Source organism: Meleagris gallopavo, chromosome Z (genome assembly GCF_905368555.1).
Source record: "Meleagris gallopavo chromosome Z, MGAL_WU_HG_1.1, whole genome shotgun sequence".
Lineage (NCBI taxonomy): Eukaryota > Metazoa > Chordata > Aves > Galliformes > Phasianidae > Meleagris > Meleagris gallopavo.
Genome location: NC_139435.1, coordinates 17,135,432 through 17,150,592, shown reverse-complemented (window position 1 = coordinate 17,150,592; position 15,161 = coordinate 17,135,432). Strand labels below are relative to the sequence as shown.

General features: G+C 37.5%; 1 protein-coding gene across 4 annotated transcripts in view; it reads left to right on the top strand.

The window, feature by feature from the left end:
* The window catches only part of SLC38A9 (solute carrier family 38 member 9), a 54,062-nt gene that overhangs the window by 26,698 nt on the left and 12,203 nt on the right, over positions 1-15,161 (top strand). For all 4 annotated transcript variants that reach the window (XM_085212846.1, XM_085212844.1, XM_085212845.1 and 1 more), the window contains 3 exons: positions 4,816-4,929; positions 6,221-6,369; positions 13,181-13,270. In XM_085212846.1, coding sequence (XP_085068972.1) covers positions 4,816-4,929; positions 6,221-6,369; positions 13,181-13,270 — 353 coding nt within the window. The remainder of the gene's footprint in view (positions 1-4,815; positions 4,930-6,220; positions 6,370-13,180; positions 13,271-15,161) is intronic.

Below are 15,161 nucleotides of genomic sequence, written 5' to 3'. Positions count from 1 at the left end.
ACTGCTGCTTAATGAATGGATCAAGCTATCAACATGTCACATCCGTGAGCATTCTGTGAAAAGGCACAGAACATGACAATCTGCAAAAGTACAAATTGCTGAAACTAGCGGTAATAAGAACTACTTAGGAGAGGTGGAAAAAGAATAAGAAAAACAATAGCGTGCCTTTTATGGAGTCAGAAATCCAAAGCAATAGCAGCTTCCATTCTAGTCAAAGGCACATATCACTGTCCAAAGCTTAAAACACACATGGGAGGAGGATTTCTCCAGCTGCTGTTCCCATACAGTGCTGTGGGTGAGTGTGGGTGTGGACAGGAGCAGTGAACTGAAGTAAGTCGAGTGTCAGCAGCACAGCCTGGAGAAGCCCTCTGAGCATAGTTTTTCATCTGCAGATCTGCATTCGGTAATCCTGCGAGATAAATACCCCCTGCTCCTGTCTCCCAGTGTTTTCCTCTTGTGTCTATCAGTATGTTTGTGCAAGTGCACAGTGAACTGGTTTGGAAACTGATTGCACATAAAATTAACAAACCCAAGAAAGATTATTTGTTGGGTTTCTTTGGTTTTGAATCTGGTACACTTCTGTGATCCTTGAGCAACTTCCCTCAGCAAACTGGACGTTTGTACAAGCCGAGCACAAGAGCTACAGGTATGCTTAGAGGACACACTCTGTGTGCAAGGGCTATCTCCTAACAATTCTTTGTGGACATACCTAGAGAAAGGCTGGGAATAGGAGAGTATTTTTTGTTCAGATGGTGTCTGTGGAATGCACAGAGCTGAGGGTTTTATATCTTTTCTGCATTACTGAAGCACTGTTTATTCACCAAGAACAGAATGAGCTTCCATTGATAATACTCTACCATCAGTTTCTCTTTCCAGCCAACAGAGTGGTGAGGTGCTGGAACAGGCTGCCCAGAGAGGTTGTGGATGCCCTGTCCCTGGAGGTGTTTAAGGCCAGATTGGATGGGGCCCTGGGCAGCCTGGTCTAGTATGAAATGGGGAGGTTGGTGGCCCTGCCTGCAGCAGGGGGTTGGAGATTCATGGTGTCAAGGTCCCTTTCAATCCTGGCCATTCTGTGATTCTGTGTGATTATGCACAGCATTATGGATCTTAGTGAAGTACTTTTATCGTCCTCTTATATGTTATCACTTGAACATGCAAAGTCTGTTGTTAAGCTATAGATAGAGTCTAGTTAAGTTATTACAGAAGCAGCATCTGCCTTTTGAGAAGTGACCAATCTGAAGTGCATCAGTCAAAAGCTACTTTTATAGTAATAATACAGTAATAATATAGTAATTATAGTAATAATATAGTAATCATTACTACACAGTGATACAGAATTCTCTATCTTAAAACTGACTGCAAACTAGCTAGTAAAATACTGAAGAAAAAATAAGTTGTTTTCCCCAAGTCCCGTGACAGGGAAAACAAGGCCTTAAAGTTGCTGGCTCTTCTCATCTTCACAGAGGAAATACCTGGGGAGCCACAGAGCCTTCACTGCGCTGCACCCAGCCTGTGCCTGGGTCTTCATCCATGGCTTGTAACATAATCTCTTGTACAATTAGAGCTCTCCCTAAGTTAGATTCATCTGGTCTGTCAGACTTATCCTTCTTTTAGGAAGCCAATTTCTGTGTCTATTCTGTGAATGCTGCCAGCCTTAGTCCAGTTTTCTGTAAGTGCACAGACACTTGTAATGCATCATTCTGAATATCTTGACCAGAAAAACTCCTGGTCAGCAATAGCTGTAGCTGAAGTATTGCCCAATTTCCACAAGCAGCTGCTTGTTATTTCAGGTGTACTCAGAACGGGCTTGGCAGGCAGCAAGGTGTGAGTCCTTATGGACTGTGACCTGCCTGTTATCTGTGATACTTCTCTTCCACTCTGATCCCCCATATACTTGTTTCTTTCAACCATCTGTTTTACATTTCATTTTTAAATTATAAATTCTAGATGCAAGGACCACTGTATTTATGTCTAGGCAGCTTCCACCTGAGTGGGAAAAGAGCTGTCAAGATCTTTATATTAAATTTAAAATAGACAAATGCGATTATTGCTCTGTTATTTAAAAGTAATCCTTTTATCTCTCCCCATGTGTCCTTTAGTTTTATCTGTAATTATGCTGTCTAAACAGTATTTATAGTCAAGGTCTTTAGAGAGTGAACTGAGGTATCCTGAATAGTAATCAAAAGGTGTTCCTGTCACATATGCACACGTTTGTACAAAGAGAACCCTTTTTCTTACTGAGAAGCAGATATTTGCAATGCAGTTGTTGTATATGAGGAAAGATAAAGTTTGGTTTTTGATTGCCACTATTACTTCTTTTTGCTTACAGAAATCAAAATCTGAATACTGTTTTTGTTGTGATAGCACCTGGAGTCAAGTCTGTATTGTGTCATGCACTATAAAAGTACATTATAAAAATTATCACAGCATTTAGTTTTTATGTTAAAGCAAGCACTCTTCAGAAACTCTAGGAGCATGGTCTAGTTAATATACTCACAGGTAATAGTACACCTGCTACTGACCCTTAATCAAATGTAGTCCAAAGGAATGAATTTGCATGGGTTTGTTTTCACATCACAAACCACACAAGTGCAAGTACTTGTACAGCAAAAATAATTTGACATTTGTTCATAGAAATTGTATGTAAGCCAAATGCAAATAGCAACTGATAGTTACTGTGCTATCTTTATGCACAGGGAATACATTTAAAATAGCAAATTTAAAGCAACTTTAAACAAATTCTGTCAAATAATGTGCCTTGGTATATTTTGAAAGATTGTCCAAGTACTGTCTTCAAGAGGTGAGAGTCCATATCTGTCTGCAAAGCCATCTGACTCTGAGCATGTCTGGCTTCTGCAGTTAATGAAAGTTACTCATAAATAAATAGTTGTAAGAAATTAGAATGATTATATTTAGTATTTTAAAAATGACTTCTTATGATTGGCATTGGTGCTGTTGAAGATGTAGTTGGGATCTAAAAGCCTGTACACTTTCCTCCATCAGCATGAAGAAATTCTTGGAATAATTTAAATAGAATTGTATTCCTCAACCTCTGCTGAAGCTTGTAGTCGTTACTCAGCAACAAGCATGAGGACAGTAGAGGCTACAGAAGCATCTTCCAGCTGTGTATATCTGACCAGAAACAGAAAGAGGTTGCAGCTGATGGGGGGACAAGGACTGTTATACATACTATGGGGTATGCATTACCAGTGCTGTCTTGTCTGATAAGAAGGATTTTGGCTGCTTCTTCTAAACTGATGACAAAAAAGAGCACTGATCTGGCAAAATGATCATGAGAGCTGTTTTCTTCTGAACTTTTCTTGAAACTTAATTAACTAGAAACTAGATTAACATAATCTATCATGTGCGTATTTTCACTGGACACTGCCTGTCTTCAGAAGATGCCACAAGAGTATAAGATGCACTTTTGTTAAGGAAGTAGCGTGAAGAAACTCTTGGAGAAGCGTTTCCTTGCAGAGATGTGAGTGAGCTTCTCCTGTGTTCTGTAAACTGGCTGGTTGCCATAGAATCCTGATCTGTAAGCCATATGGCCCTAATAATTTGGTGCTGTGCCTGAGTTAATAAGATTTGCTTCTCAGTTATAGGACAATAGGGCCATACATTGAAACATTAGTGATAATCCTCTAAGAAGCTGATTATTAGCAGCAGCTGAACAAATGGTTTGCTATGAAGTAATGATAGTCTCGTAGCATAGTGTACACTTATACAGAATATAATTCATTAATTAGTAAAAATATAAAGATGTCTTTATCTCTAAAAAAAAAGGAGTTGATAAAGACAAAACTCCAGCTACACTGCTATTAAGTCACTGTACTGTGTCTGTGAATTCTGCAATTTCATAAAGTACTTGAGAAGATTTGCTGCTTGTGTTCCAGTACTAAATGTTGCTAACAAACTTTGAATACACGTTGTGTGTCTTATTAGGTAAACCAGAAATACTGTCAAAGTTTTCAGAAGTGACCATGTGTAATACACTTCAATGTGGATTTATCTCCTTAGCTTTAGCACTGTCTTCTGAAATTCTTCGACTATTATTTAGAGCATTTATCTAGAGCATTTATAGAAATTCAGTAGTAAAGCAGATATGCAAATTTAAAGAAAAGAGGCATTATATCATACAATAATAAGCTAAAGAACATACATACCTCTGTGCATACGCGTGCTTTTGCTTTAATGTGGTTGTACTTGTATTTTTAGTTAATTAATTTAATTAATTGCGAATCGGCTGTTTCTTCCATTATCGCAGTATTCATACAGATATCTGATGCATCGGTTTCTATTTTGTAGTGTGTCATCCTCCATTATATCTGCAGCTGCGTATGCCAATATCTTTAATCATAGAATTTTAATCCCAATTAGGGCATTTATGGGTTTTGTCTTTGACAACCATCTCTGCGCCCCAAGGCTCTGGTAGCAACAGGTGTATGTAAGAAAGGAGAGTTTTCAGTTTGTATGTTTTGACAACTCATGGTTTGTACACCTAGCAAAAGCATGCTGCTTATATAGGAATATCTTTTTTCTTGTATACTTTGCATATCTAGATAAATGTGTAATATTTGTCAGTCTCCAGTTTGAATTATCTTGCACTTTCTGGTCTGATCCAGGATCTGATTTGAAGTCTCCATTCAAGTAATAATAAGTGATAGTAAAAATAGTAAAAAATGTAAAATAATAATAAAAATATAGAATATAAAAGCAACAGTAAAAATGCAATAGAAATCTTCTACTGAGCCTTTTCTTTTGTCTGTTTTGGTGTGTCAGTGCTGGCCAAAATAAGGTTTTATTTTTCCTTAGGTGAGAGACCTCTCCATTGCTTACTTCCTGGTGGGATTAACATATCTATATGTTGGAGTAATAATTTTTGCATCTTTTCCTTCTCCACCACTATCCAAAGAATGTATCGAACAGGTAAGGTGTTTTACTGCACTACATAGTCATCCTTGACCTTTAATTACGTTATTAAAAGAAACTGCTTCTGCTGCTTGCTACATGATTCACCTGGGAGACACATCTGTTCTTCACTATGGTCAGTTGGCTGATGTGTCATGGGCACTACCACAAGCAGATGAGTAATGCTTTTGTTATCTCATTAGCATCCATGTCTGGTTGCCAGTAGTTGTCTAAAAGCAAACTAAATAAATCCTCTGTGAAAGTGAAGACCAGAAGGAGCAATGCAGACTTGAATTTTTAGTTTATTTATTTCTGAAAAGTATCATGTTTGCATTTAATTGTGCATGCAGTGACAAATCCTGCTCACTTGGGCTGATTTCAAGTACTCTAAAGAAAAGATAACAACCGCCCCGAAACATAAAAGGAAATGCAAGCGCACTTACACCAGTCCTTGTTATGGATAGGTTTGCAGTATAGCACTGTGCTAGGCCTTGCCAACAGAGTTCTTCAGATAACACATAGCACTGCTGTAAAGGCTATTATACTCTTCTCTGCCTATAGGCAAGTCTGATTCTCACACCCTTGACAAGTTCAAAGATAGGAATTGTAAACTGGCAATGTATTTTATGCAAAGTGATCCACATTGCCTGCATAGTAGGTAGCAATGAAACAGCTTTTAAAGGCTTTCTCTGACTGTATGCTAGTTAGAACTAGCACTACTGCTTAACCAGGAAATAATATTTTTAAAAAACATCGGCAGTAACTTAATGGGATAAAGTCCATAGTTAATAGATGACAACAGTTTTTCTTATAGTTTATTTTCTGTAGATACTATAGGCACTAGATACTGTAAAGATACTCACATATTTCCATGTAATCTAAGTCTTAAACTATTCTGGTTTTCAGGTGTTTGCAATGTTTTTTGTTTATGATAATAGTTCCAATTTTACTGAATAAATACTTTTTTTCACTCCTTAGATATGATATGACAGGTAATAAGGGCACATGAATTCATTTGTCTGAGAAGTCAGGTAGCTGCTCCGTAGGCTTGGTTATTTTTGAATGCTGAGAGTAGGAAATATTTTTTAACATTGAAACTGACATCATCTTTTTAATATTAAAAAAATAGGAGTATTTGGTTACATAACAATTTCAAAGCGGAGAAAGAGTATTTCATATTACGGGGTTGATCTAGCATTTAGATTTGCTTGGCTTTTACCATCCTCTTTCTTGAACACAGCTATTAAAAATCAGCAGATAAGTGTAATTGAGACATCATTGGTAAATGTAACGTTATCCCTCTGTTTAGAATTTTCTAGATAACTTTCCCAGCAACGACATCATGTCTTTTATTGCAAGAATATTTCTGCTGTTCCAGATGATTACTGTATACCCACTGTTGGGCTATCTGGCACGAGTCCAACTATTAAGACAGGTTTTTGGAAATGCTTACCCAAGGTAAGAAGACTGTTCTTTGACAAGAGCTTGGCACACTGTGCTTAACTAGCCTGTTGTATATAGTCAGAAAGTTGGCTGGGCTTTCAGGAGTTTCCTTTGGTGCATTAGTACATTTCAAAAGCTAATTCAAAATGTTTGCAGAGGCAAAGATTGAATAGGCATGCAGAGGAAACTCTAGCCTGCAGACCAGGACTGCTACGTCTTGGCAGAGCAGAATGGGAGGGAGCCACGTCTTTTGTTTTAGCTCTTCATTTTGTCATTTTTTAACACAGTTCCTTTATCTTGAATTTATATAGCAAAAAAGTTGTTGTGCAGAAGAAAAAGTTTTCAGTTCAGAAAAATTTTACCAAGTGGCTTTTAAGTTTTGAAGGCATGTACTCTGCATATTAACCTTTCAGGCTTGAGTATGCATTTTGATTGTGCATAGTTAGTAATCATCCATCTGTTTTTAAACAGGGCTAATAGCTAGCTGAGTTGTTAGCTATGTTATCTTGACTGCTGTTATGCTTATAAAAATAGCTTTTCAGATGCTAATTTCAGAGATGAGCCACACCCTTGCATTTGTTCCTTGCCTGAACACCAGGGAAGAGCTGACCTAGAACTCAATTTCAGTTTTGTTTGTTTGTTGTTGTTTTGTTGTTGCTGTTGTTTTAAATAAAACCTAGGACATTTATATTTGGAATATCATCTGAATTTGTCACAGCTGAGAAGTTGGTATTTATCTCTGAGTTGCTTATTTTATGCTGTGAATTACTGTTGATGGAGAGATGGAAAAAATATCACAGGAAGCCATGTATATTTCCTCTGTGGCATCAGCAGTAGCATACAGGTCTGGGAAGACATTGTTAAAAGTTTCAGGTTTCTTCTGGGTCCTAAAATAGTTATGGAGAGGTTTAGAAACTGGATGTCTAAATTAGGACATGAAATAAATGCCTGCTTTTTTTGATGCTAAATTGTACTCAGTTCAAAGTAGAGGGGATTTTTAGGAACTGCTGCAAGCTACTATTGGAAACAAGGCCATTGATTTAAGTGCTAAGTTGGGAAATAGCCGTGTTCTTAGTATTACGTAAATCTGCCTCTTCCCATCTCTTCTCCCAAGTCACTCCCTGAATGGTTGTCATTTCCCTTCTGGCCTCTCCTAAAATCTTCATTCAAGTCTCTGCTCAGGTTAGCTCAAGCTTGCTGTTTTTAAGCTTCTGTGGTGTGCGAATGTGGTAATGTACATTCTTTGTTCTTGTCTCTGGGATGTCCTGTAGGTAGCTTCAGTCTCTCTTTTTTTTTTTTTTTTTTAAGAGTGGGAGGTATTTAACATTTCTGAGAAGTCAGAAATCGTTTCTAGAAAGCCACTTGTTCTCTTGTTCACCTGTGGAAGCAATTCTGTACATAGTACATTCTGACTATATGTGTTTCTCTTTGGTATCCCAGGTGTCTCACGTGTTGCTCAAATGTTTCTCAATTGATACCAAGTTTATAGCTTTGTTTTCCTGTGCAGTGGGAACTAACTGGAGAATGGTAGTGAGCATGAGACCTCTTTCTAGGATTACAGTAGAAGACCTGTGTCTGCTTGTGAAATACCTCTTGAGGATTGGTTTTCACCAGCAATCTAAGCTGATCTTTTAGTAGCACTGTTCTCTTATTACCTTTCTAGGGAAGAATTTCAGTATTCTGAGTTTTTCAACCACCAACTACTCGGGAAAAATTAGAACTATGGTCCTGATGTTGTGAGAGCTTGTGAATGCAGTGCTCTTCCTATCATCACCTTATCAACGAAATTCTACTGTGTTAATTCCAGAGCTGTTTGGGCCTTGAATCATAGAATCACCAAGGTTGAAAAAAAACTTCCAAGATCATCCAGTCCAACCATCCACCTAATACCAATATTTCCCCACTAAGCTATACCCCTCAATACAACATCTAAATGCTCCTTGAACACCTCCAGAGATGGTGACTCCACCACTTCCCTGGACAGCCTATTCCAGTGCCTCACTGCTCTTTTGGAGAGGAAGTTTTTCTGTTTTTGCTAGAATTCCATGTTACTATTTCCAGAAGGACTTGGTAGATGTTCTCTTACTCCTGTGATCTCCTTACTGTTCTGTTATGCTGTATTTAAAAAGAGATACGGAAGAGATGATTTATGGGGACACATTTTGAAAAGATAGACGTGTAGCTCTTACTGATGTTAAACTGATATCTCACTATAAATCCTGTTGATCCACCCTGAAGAACTTAGCTGGAAATACTAAGTTGTATGCTTTTCCATAGGAAAATAATAAATTGTAAGTACTTGGCTTTTATCAAAATTTTCAATGGCTAACAGTTTCCAGGCAAAAAAAAAGAAGACTAATCTGTCTTCTGAAATACGAACTTTAACTCTTAGGTATGTATCTAGGGTGTGTGTATAAACAGGAATATTCGCAGTCACTTGACTAAAGAAAATTTGTCTGTAACTAAGGAATCAGAAGGATGAAGCAAAAGAAAAAGACCGGAGCAGGTGGGGTTATGCACCATTTGTCTAGAAGGATTTGATACAAATTAAAACCACAAAAATCTTGGTGTTTTGAGTCTCATTCTGTTTGTTTATCTGATTTTTTCTACCTTTTCCTGATTTATTTTCAGGCTGTGGAAATAGTGCTTAGGTATGTTCCTTGATGGTATATCCATCCACGTGTATATTGAACACGTGTCAGTGTGCCAAATTGATATTGGTGGTGCATTTGAAGATCTGTGTTGGCCACCTAGCCTCTACTTAAGTCCGCTGTGATTCAACATGCCTAATTAGATGTATTTCCGTAGTTACATCCTTCCTATATTAAATTTCCTTTGCAGCTGACAGAATGTAATAAATTTACATTGTCTGTAATTGTCCTGTTTGTCTCAAAAAAACATTTTTTGGTTGGAAAGGACCTCAAGAGATCATTGAGTCAAGCCCCCCTGCTAAAGCAGGTTCCCTACAGTAGGTCACACAGGTAGGTGTCCTCCAGCACTAAGCCTGTGGTGCTGGTTTCTGAGAGCCCGACTGATCTAAATTCTGCCTTTTGAAAAACAATCATCCTTATCTTTGGAGAGCTGAAATGCACATTGATTCTAAATTGGAAGATTCTTCTTGTCTACCAGTTTCAGACACCTGTGCCACTGTCTGTCTTAAACACATATGTAGACATGCTGGACGCAGTGGTCTTATGACAGGCACTATCACAAAGCCTGGAGCTTTCCTGTGCTACCCACAGAAGATTTAATGATAATAGAACACATCCTAGTTTCATCTATTGAGCAAAGAGTACATTAATGTAAAGACCACAACACATAAAGGGTCATACTGGGCAAAATCCAAGAAGATCTTTCTTCTCTCCCTTGTGTTGTAAAAGAAGTCCAAAATGCTGTGTTTTGGGAAATTACTTTCTTTTCTAAAGCAAGACATATTTGCAATGGCATCGTTTAATGAGTGACTTATGGCCAGAGGCATGTGGTTTATCTGCTGCCTCTGATGTGATTCTGGATCTGCTTGCATGTATAGAAAACATTTTTATTCATAATTTTTTCTAGTGTTACTGTTGGCTTGTGGCTATGGTAATAGTTGTGACAGAGAATTCCCTTAATTAATTATATGCCGTGCATAAAATACTTTGTATAGTATCAGTTTTTAGAATTTCTTTTTAAAATCTTCCTTGCTCTGAGAGGTTAAATAAACTGATGGACAGAAATCCCTTGGCTTTCCTAAAAGATTGTCCTCCTCTTACTCCATGGCAGCCCAGCAGACCTGCCAGTTCTCCGACAGATGTGTCTTCTGATGCAATGAAGAACATTTCTGCTGTTTGCATGCACGTTTAGCGATCTGCTCCTCATCTCATTTCTGCTTTGCACCTAAACTGCAATAATGCAGAGTCTTTTGACTGGTGTCACTTGGGCGAGACTTCTGGGAAGAAAATTCAGTTTTAGATTCAGTAACATTTCAAAAAGCTTTATTTACATTGATGTTGTTTTGATTTCCTTACTATTTAAATGTGTGCGTTCATGTTGTGACTCCAACTGGTTGCAGCACTTCTAATTTCTTTGCTTCCGACCTGTCAGGATTTTTAACCAGTTTCTTCTTTAGTTTATTTAATCTTCCCTGCCCTGGGCTTTCTCTTTGCACTTGCTGGTGTGATTCTTACTTTAAGGATGCTGAAGTTAGCGAAATACATATGGCCATTATTCACAAAGTTAACTGCAGCCACCACTTCTCCAGGGAGGACTTGATGCAGCGTATCTACTGTTTTTTTCCCTATGGATCTAAAAAAGCCAGAAGTGATGTGGTTATGCTGCCAAAAATGCTGCTTTTCTGACCACCTTGTGCAACATGTGGTGACCATTAAGTGTACAGCAAGCTACTAGTGAACTAAGCTGCATCGTGAAAATATAGTGCCTTTGGGCAGTGCTTGTCCTGACAGGTGTGCACCTGCATAAAACTTCGAACCTTATTTATAAAAATGTGCAGTCTGAAATAATACAGTTGCTGGTACCTGTAGATGTCAGATCCTTACTTGTTCAGAAGGATTGTTTTCAAAATGTCAGTGTTTTTTTCGGGATTTAAGAATGTGGCTTCCTCCTTTCTGAAAGATGAGGTAACCTGTGTCAGGACAGTTAGAAAAACCCAAACACGCAGGTGTGTGGAGGAGCTGTTTTGTTGCAATTTAAATACACACTCAATTTTATTGGAGAACTGGAAACATGGTCCAATTTGAGCTGTTATTGAAATGGTAGAAGGAGGTGCAGAAATGTTCCAAGGAGAAATAGTGTCACCTTTTCCCTTTAAGTGAATGGATTAAAATAATTTTCAGGCATTTTGTTACTTTTCTTGAGATTGCTGCTTAACTGTGACAACAGAAACTGGAAAACAGTTCTCTGCAAGCACTGCCTTGCTTTGGAGCATTTTCAAACAATTGCTTTCATTTGAGTAAAAACAGACCCTTCCTTGCTCTGATGTTTTTTCCCAGACGATGAACTGGAATCATACTTCATTTCACAGCGCACATGCGCGCACACACATCTGCACACACGTCTGCCTTTGAAGTTGTAAGAAGCTTGAATTAATTTTTAAGAAAGCAACAACTCTGAACTACAAAATCATTTCTGTTGTAAAACATGTCAAAATGAAATATTCCCAACTTTCCTCAGTTTTTCTGCAAAAATATTCTATACCAACCCAAATTTGGAAAACGTTTCGTAGTTGTGAGGCCTGCACTCTGTTTAATCTTGCCTGCTGAAAGTTTGTCTCAACAAAAAAAGGAAGGAAAGAATTGCCACCATTTTCTGTGTTCATAGATTTTGGCTTCATTTGTGTTATCTCATGGTGAGATTTGCAATCTGCCTTATGTGTAAGGTGAGAAAAAATGTTAACAAACAGTTTTGTGAACTGTGTAATTAATTAGATTTTTTTTAAGGAGTACTAGAGAAACAGTAGATGTTTGGCCCATCTTTTATTCATAGTCTGGTTCTAAGGGGGTGATCCTTGGGGTTTTACCAGGTTTATATGGGACGATGTTTCTCTTAAAATGTCAGCTGCTGTATTCCCATTGCTGTCTTCAGTCTCTGCAGTGTACCTCTCGTGCACCACTGCTAGAATGCCAAGCATAGAGTTAAGGATGTTGTTTCTGTCTATTTTTAGATCATTTTTTATGGGCAAATCTTAGATATAGTGTGTATCTTCAATTATGTCTTTGCGTGTGAATTACCACAGTTCCCCTACACTTGAATGAGTCCCCTCTACTGCTTCAACCTTTCTTCCAAACCTGGAAGCTTGCAGCCAGCCTTTCAGCCACGAGGGTGGTGACTTCTACTGTTTCAGCTGTAGCCCCCTTGAAAAGATTGTTCATTAGTGACTTTCTATATAACACAGATATGTTCTACGTTTAAAATAATCTGCATCAGCTAATGGGTTTTGATTATTTTAAGAAATCAAAGCATTCTGAATCAATAAAAACTGAATCTATGCATCCTGTGTGCAAATTCTTCTTTCCCTTCATAGAAACAGCTGTGTGACCAAAATATCCCAGTGTTTTTTCTTATATTTCCTGACTTTACTGAAATATGCCAACATTTTATATTTTCTGAAGAAAAGTGATATTCTCCCGAGTGTTAGCTGTGTGCATAATGCCTGCACTAACTTAGTCTCAGGCATTAAAAGCTGCTTGTGGAGAACAGGAAGCCTCCAGTTTTTCATCCTTATTGCAAAAAGGAAAGCAACAAGAAACTTTTTGTAAAACCAAAATCAATTTAAAAAAATCTAGTATAAGCAGTGTGCATGCCCAATATTAAATTAGGTCCAACATCTCAAACGTTTGTTTTGCATCAAAATATATTAGAGGTCAAGTATTAAGCTTGTTTGCTTGTTTTTTCATAGCATTCTGTGTAATGTTTTCCTTTCAGTGATGTGTCTCTCTTCTTGGTTTCCATAGCTCACACACATAGCAGTGCAGATCATTCTCTGAGCAAGCTAATTCTTTCTTGTGGATTTCTTCAGTATTTCAATGTCCATCTGAAATACTTGAATGCTGAGTACCACGTATGATGCTTTCAGAAGAATTGCCAAATTACACATACTTACTCCTTAAGAATATTTGAAGTCAAAACACTAGATATTTAGAGTTTGGTGTTCAGAATTTTCAGTAAATGTTATATTTACTGTGAAATTAATTAGCTTTAAAAGCATGAGTCATGCTTGAATAGAAATACCATCCATGTATCAGTTAAATATTAATTTAAATTAAAGGTAATGGTGTTTTGCAATAAATACAGTGTAGATTTTAATACCTTTTTTCTCACTTTTCTATAGTGTTTTCCATGTGCTTGCTCTGAACATAGCAATTGTAGGAGCTGGAGTAGCAATGGCAAGATTTTATCCAAATATCGGAGGTATCATAAGGTAAGCATTGCTTTGCACATTAAACATTAAACTTGCCTTTGATGCTAATGTGTTTATGTCTCAGTTTTGTAAAAGAACAATAAGAGTGTAAGGAATTGAAATTTTATATTTTGTGGACTTAGGCTTTTGTAAGTTGTGCAGAGCAAATGTAGAAGTATAAGCAATCTGCATCTGCTCTTTATAAGTTCTGACAAGCAACTATCCATAATTGTACCTTTGCATCTGTGGTGACTGAGATGATTCCCCAAGTTTCACTGGAGCTATACCTGGTCACCATGTAACTATCCACATCAAAGAATATTATGTCAGCATAAAAGTTCCTTGCTTATTGTGTTTTTATGTTAAGACTGTTTGAAGCTAGTTTGAAAGTCTATGATAAAAATCCAATCATGCAAGTAACTTAAAAGGGAAAAGAAACCTAAAAATTGTATTTCTAAATTGCATCTTAGATTTACTGTGTTAAACACATGGGATTTCTGTAATTCTCCTATGAAAAAAGGCTGAAAGCTGGGCTTATTCATTCTGGAGTGGAGAACGCTGCAGGGAGGCCTCATTGTTACCTTCTGGTACTTAAAGGGAGCTGATAAACAGGAGGGAGAACAACTTCTATGTGGTCTGGTAGTGACAGGACAAGGGAGAACAGCTTTAAAATTGAAAAGGAGAAATGTAGGCTAGGAAATTCTTTACTCATCATTACATCATTACTGTGATGAGATGCTGGCACAGCTGCCCGGAGAAGCTGTGGGTGCCCCATCCTTGGAGATACTTAAGGCCAGGTTGGATGGGGCACTGGGCAGCCTGAGCTGGTGGGAGCAGCCCTGCCCATGGCAGGAGATGGGACTGGGTGGATTTAAGGTGCTTTCCAACCCAAACCATTCTTTGATTCCATATATGTAATCCTTTTCTTTCATTTCTAGTTTGTATTTTTCCTACAGCAACCAGGAGAGGGAGATGTTTAAAAATATAGAAATTTGCAATTATGAAACTAGAATAACAGGCTTAGGTTGGTTAGTATAACAGAATGAGTAACTTTTGCTCAATAGCTGATCTTTGAGGTGTCCTTTTTTCCATTTCCTTTTCTTTTGTTATTATTTCTCATTTTAGTGAAAACATTCTGATTCCACTGATAGAGACAGTTTACTTATTAACTGAAAATAAATATCATGTAATACATGTCTCTATTTGCAAACTGATCTTGACTTCTGCTGACGCATTCACTGTGCATAGCAGTTAAGCATTTGGAATAGTGCATTTCCAACTGTTACATTTTCTATATATAACCTAACATATATTTACAAGTTTTGTTATGCAGGCTTATTCTATGTAACTGTATTTCCAGTGTCTAAAGGGCATGATCAAATCTTTGAAATAAAATATGTTGCTAGTTAATAATTTACATTTGGCTGCACTACAGCTTAATAGGTGGAAATTCACAGAAGGGGAAAATAATGAAAAAGGTTTGTTAAGCAAGAGAATGGTTAGAAAAAGTTAAATTGTTTCAGTTTCTGTGGTTGATTGTGCTTCCAGAAGGGCATTTTGATCTTTTTGGGTCTAGAGAATAGCCTTTTTGAATCTCATTAAGTTATTTAAAATAAAATAACTCATTAAGTTATTTAAAATTTCAAGAGCAGTTCTCTTCTTATGTGCTTTAACATGCATTCTCAGATGGCTGGGAATCAATGAGATTTGCAGTTCTGTAAGTAAGAGATGCTTAACAAAGCATGCACTGTTGATATTTTATTTATATTTCCCCGAAGAAAGTAAAAACATCCATAGTGAGTCCAGTTCATCCCCAGAATCATCTGGGAATGCGACATCAAAGGTATGACAGAGAGGAGGTAGGGAGAGTCAGAGGACTAAGAGAGACATCATGAAATGCCAGTGCAGGACA